Genomic DNA, 5,775 nt, shown 5'->3' on the forward strand with positions numbered 1-5,775 from the left:
ACTAAGGAATAGCTCCTAAAACTGGCAGCTCATTATGAGATAGAGATTACTAGCAGCGAGCGGCGCCTTAAAGAGAGCGTTAAAGAAGCTCTTAAGGCTTCAGGTAGTGTTTGAGCATCTGACTGCTGTAAACTTGATAGTGAATATTGCTAAATGCGAATTTGGACAGGCCACGGTGACTTATTTGGACAAGGTTGTTGGTTGTGGGAAAGTGTGCCCCATAGAGGCCAAGGTCGAGGCTATTGTGAATTTCTCTACTCCCTCTACTCGACGAGAGCTCAAGCGCTTCTTGGGCATGGCAGGTTACTACAGGAGCTTCTGTAAGAATTTCGCTTCTGTAGCTGCCCCTCTAACTGGCCTGCTCAGTCCAAAGGTCCCATTTGTTTGGACAGAGACTTGTGTGCAAGCTTTTGAATGTTTGAAGGCACTTCTGTCTAATGCTCCTGTTCTTGCAGCTCCTGACTTCAGCCGTCCCTTCAAGTTGGTTGTTGATGCAAGTGATGCAGGTGTTGGTGCTGTCCTTCTCCAGGATGGTCCTTTGGGGGTAGAGCATCCTGTGGATTACTTCTCCAAGTCTTCTCCAATTCTTGCCTCATGCGGTGGAATTTGTTTTTCAGGGGTACAACCTTGAGGTCTGCCACATCCGTGGGAAGGACAACGTCCTGGCTGATGCCTTGTCTAGGTCGTAAGTTGCCTTACAGTCCTGGCTGATACTGTTAGGTACTGTTGATACAGTTTAGGTCATAAGTTGCATTCAGTACAATACTGTAAATCATTGTTTTTCTTCATTTGTATTATATTCGTGCTTGATGTGAACAACCCTTTTAAGGGTGGGGGTGTTATGAATAGGACAGTTGGGTTGTGGAGTTTGTGTTGTTGTTTCAGGTGTCCTGGAATGGTGCCGCCCTAATTGGAACGCCTGACCAGGAAGGCTATAAAAGCCCCTCCTCCACCTCCAAACTCTCTCTCTTTGTCCGTGCAGCCGACACTGCAGCAGCAGGGTCTCCAGCCTCCACCATCCTCTCCTATATATATATATATATGTGTGTGTATATATGTGTGTGTGTATATATGTATATGTATGTATGTATGTATGTGTGTGTGTATATATATATATGTGTGTGCGTTACAATAAACAACTATTTTTTCTACCACTTAAATGGGTTTGACTCTATGTTATTGCCCTTGAGCTGGGGTTGTAACATCCGTCTAAGTTTATTTCAGTTTAAGGTCCTGCATAGGGTTCATTCAACTCACAATGTCTTCATAACTTTCCACAGTACACGGCGGGTCAGGTTCTGTCACAGCACAATCTGACAACTTCCAGAAGGTTTTAAAAGCGTGACGCTTAGCCAACGAAGCCATTTTTACCGCTGGAGGACAATTAAACCCGGGGAAAATCAAACATGTCAGTGTCACCATATATATATTCCGGTTCCGGTTCATCGATGACAACTTGAAGTATATATAAAACAAAGCTCATAAGCGGATTTTCAGTTTTTGGTACATTTTAAACCATTTATAAATGACGGGTGCTAGATTGAACTATAGAACGGGCGATGGAGCGTGCGCAGGGACAGCAAACAAGAGGTTACATCAGACCTACAGTAGCTGAGAAAAAAGACAAGAGGATATATTTCAGTTGCTCTTTGAATCATCGAGACCAGTAATATTATTACAGTACTTACAAAAGTAACTGTAATATTATTACTTGATTTAAAAAAGTAACTCGTTACACTACTTTGTAACTCAGATAAGTAATAATATTACGTAACGCATTATATTACGTAACTGTTACCCCCAACACTGGTTACAATACACAACTAGATGGCACTCAGTAGAGCGCATACCTCCGCCAACGCTATGCAGCCAGTTCCACATGTGTGCATGTGTAATTTTGTGCAATTTCACCAATTGGATTAGGAGATACAGTTTTCTGGCCTTTGTGGCACCCTTATTGGTCAATATTTGAATGGCTTTACACACATGTTCACTCATTATGAACATGTTGTCCAAATTTCATGATGATTGGACAATCTATCACAAAGTTATCACAATGTAGCTTATAAGCCACACCTCCTTCATAAAATTAAGAGTTAATATCTTCAAAACTATAGTAGATATCAACAATCTATGAACAAAATTTAAAGAGCATGGGACCATAGATGCTACTAACCGATTTTGGTGGTAATCGGTCAAACGGTGTAGGAAATGTTAAACATTTGTTTTTAAAATAATTCAAAATATCTCAAAAATGTTCCAGGCAAATCTTGAGGGTCCTTATGACAAATTTGTAGAGTACAGTTAGGTGGACATGTGTACCAAGTTTCATGTAAATCGGACAAACGGTGTGGGAGATACAGCCCTTTAAACATTTTATTTTTGACCGTTACTTAAAGCGCCACCATCTGGCCGATGGCAGTCATATTCGTTGTGCGTCTAATTGAAGCCATACTAGACCGTGGTGCAAAGTGTCATGGCTCTAGCATTTACCATCTCACAGGAAATTGAGCCCAAAGAGAAAAACGATAATAATAATAATAATAATAATAATAATAATAAAGTACCAGTACAAAAATTAATTAATTAATTTATTAATAATAATCACAGAAAGTGCAAACTTCAACAAAGTATGTTCATTGTGTTAAACATGTAATGAGAGTTGGAGCTCTCCTCACAGGTCAACTCATGAGCATTGTCTAGATACTTCCCAACTTTAACTATATATTACACTCAGAATTCTGTTTCTAATTTTGGTCAATTTGAAACCATATATGAGGGGATCGATAATTGGAGGAATGAAGAGAAACACATTGTGTAACTACTGTAAATGAATTAACATTATGCTAGTAGATGTCCTCTAATTGTCAACAGTCACAGATTATTCAACTGAAGTTTTGACATGAATAACCATGAACAACTATGTGGGTTTAAAATATTTTGGAATAACAAATGCATTTGATTTTAACGTGTATAGGCAATCCATATTATTACGTTTGTGGAAATTATATATGAAGTACACAGCATCTACCTGAACTTATATGGTTTGTTTAATTTTATTATCTGTTTGCTTGTAAAGGTTCATTCAAAGATATATCATCACACAAAAAACTCACTACAACTCTAACCAGAAATTTTCTGAAGCTGCAAAATATAGCTTTGGGATAGAATTACTGATGTATGGAATAATAATTTTCATCTTATGATGTACTTTTAAGTGTAGTACAAATGAGCAATGAGTTAACAATTGTTCTATTTTTTTATTTGAATATGTTGCATAATAAGATGTCCAGTCAACATGAACTGTAGAAATCGTAGTCTATAATAACAATGGATAAATCCTGATGCAGTTTTGAAACACAAAAATTAGAAAATTTTAGAAATCTCAGATGCAAGGTTTGGGCATAATGAATTCCGAAGTCAACAAACATAAATCAGAAATACATTTTGTAAATGAATACTATCCATGTCACAGAAGTGTCAGAAGACACTGAAACAAATATGAATACAGTGCATAACTGTGCAGGGCATAGAGGTATTCATTAAAGAGTGTAGTCCTTATACCCCTTGTTACCATATAACATACATTCCAATTATAAATTTTAGAAAAACATGTTTGGGGAAATTAAGGATTTGCAAGCATTTATTTTCTAACATTAGTAGGTTGAGAGTTGGAGCTGTCATCTCTGTTGATCTGCCTTGTCTAGACACTGCCCATCTTTTCTTTTATCTTGAATAAAACCCAGAATTCTGTTTCGAATTTTGGTCAATTTCAGCCCATATATTAGAGGATTCATAACTGGAGGAATAAGGAGAAATTCTATTGCGATGAAGTTCTGGAGACTCTGAGAAAAATCTCTTGAACCAAATCTCATGTACATTAAATCCAAAAGCACAACAACAGAATAAATGAATAAAGAGATTAAATGTGGCACACAAGTTTGCATAAACTTCCCCTTGTTCTTTTGGGATTTTACACATGTTCTGATCAGATATATATAAGACCAAACAATAAAAACAGCATGGGCACAATAAAAAAATATGTTAACATACGCAATAATACTGCTTGCTATAGAGGTTGAGCAAGCTAGTTTACCAATCAGCCAGTTGGAACAGTAGAGTTTATGTATGTGTGAGCCACATAACTTGTACTGAGATATTGCTATTGTGTTAATGAGCATGCAATAAAGTGGTAAGACCCAGGAGAAAAACACCAACAGAGAGACTCTTTGTTTAGTCATAACAGAGTGGTACATCAGAGGTCGACATATAGCCACATATCTGTCATAGGCCATTACAGCTAGAGTTGATAGGTCACCACCAGTAGAGGAGTGTATCACAAAACTCTGCAGCACGCATCCAGCGTAAGAGATGACATGAGAAGGAGACAGTAGATCCATTAGGAATTTGGGATAAAAGCCCGCCGTCCCATAAAGTCCATTGATACACAAATTACACAGGAAGATATACATGGGTTCATGAAGGCTTCGGTCCACAATGATGGTTAGAATGAGAATAACATTTAATATCCAAATTATTAAATAACACAGTAAAGTGAGAGAGAAGAGTGTGATTCTGTGTTCCACTGTGTAATTTAACCCTGAAAGAGTAAACAGTGTTACAACAGAAACATTTTCCATTATATGTAAGCTGACAACATTTTGTTCCTATAAAATGTAGTTCAAAAACATTTTAAATTTAAATCTTGGGCATGTCCAGCCCACACAGTGTCACTTCAGAAAAAAACATCTGACAAAGCTTCCTGGAGGGATGGTGAACATCCTGTTTCTGTGTCTCTAACCCTTCCAGAGTGTTTGTTCTTCTGTTTAAATCTTCTCTCTGACGACAACAACACAAGCTGGGAATTCAAACAGACCAATCAGTGGTCTAGTAGAAGTTGAATAGAAGTAGCTAAAACATTACTCAATATGTTGGCTTGAGTATTTGGTGGATCAGAACTGAACATATTCCAACATATTGTTTATTACAGCTAAAGTAACAATGGCAGTTCAGCATTTGGTATTACGGTACTGAAACGAATGAGAGAAACTATAGAAACCAAGAGTAGAGAAATCTTTATTATGCCCAGTGGCTCAATTCGATTCACAGCAAGCAGTTACAATCAGTGTTGGGGAAATTACTTTCAAAATGTAATATATTATTTATTACTTATTACTCCTTATTAACAGTAGTGTGATTAAATTACTTTATTACTTTCTGTATATGTTAACTAGTTATATTACTTTAGTACTTTCACTCAAGGCAGTTATGCTGATAAATCTAACCGGTGGTAGGGTACTGCAAATCGGAGACAAGCCCAAAATAATGTCTTTCAACTCTTCATTTAAAGAGATAAAACAACCTCTTCACTCCTAATTACGAACTTATGATTGGCAGCAAATGTAAACAAACAATAATAAAGTAAAATAAATAGAAAAAGTGCCTAAATGAGGATTAAGTAGCATAATGCCTAGAAGCTCACAGTGAGCTCTTGAAAAATTAAACAACATTGTGTGTAGGCAAAATAATTTTCAAAGCTGCTTTTTTAACCTTCCAGACCCCAGTAGAATTCTAGAATGTTGCTGCATTTTCTTGCTCACTCCAAACAAACAGCTATAACTCAAAAATAAAAGAAATTGGCAATCACAAGTTTTTCCATGTAAAAAAACACAACTTCCCCTTTAATTTGGTGCCAAATACATGGCAAAGTATTGGCGATTCAGGGTGTCTCCTTACTTCAGTCAGTGTCAACATTCACAGCATGACAACAAAACA

The 5,775-nt window shown here is 37.0% G+C and overlaps 1 protein-coding gene across 1 annotated transcript; it reads right to left on the minus strand.

Moving 5' to 3' along the window:
- Positions 1-3,680: 3,680 nt before the first annotated feature.
- Positions 3,681-4,649, minus strand: LOC139650087 (olfactory receptor 1D2-like). Its single transcript, XM_071526642.1, has one exon. The coding sequence runs from the start codon at positions 4,638-4,640 to the stop codon at positions 3,681-3,683; it is 960 nt and encodes a 319-aa protein (XP_071382743.1). The 5' UTR covers positions 4,641-4,649.
- Between the last annotated feature and the right edge of the window lie 1,126 nt (positions 4,650-5,775).

Source organism: Centroberyx affinis, unplaced genomic scaffold (assembly GCF_046629955.1).
Source record: "Centroberyx affinis isolate AG114_WGS23_722 - 3 ecotype Tasmania unplaced genomic scaffold, CSIRO-AGI_Caff_v1 ptg001437l_1, whole genome shotgun sequence".
Taxonomy (NCBI): domain Eukaryota; kingdom Metazoa; phylum Chordata; class Actinopteri; order Beryciformes; family Berycidae; genus Centroberyx; species Centroberyx affinis.

What these genes read in the sequence shown, in the direction of transcription:
- LOC139650087 (XM_071526642.1), bottom strand. Translation starts at nt 4,640, where the DNA reads ATGGAAAATGTTTCTGTTGTAACACTGTTTACTCTTTCAGGGTTAAAT.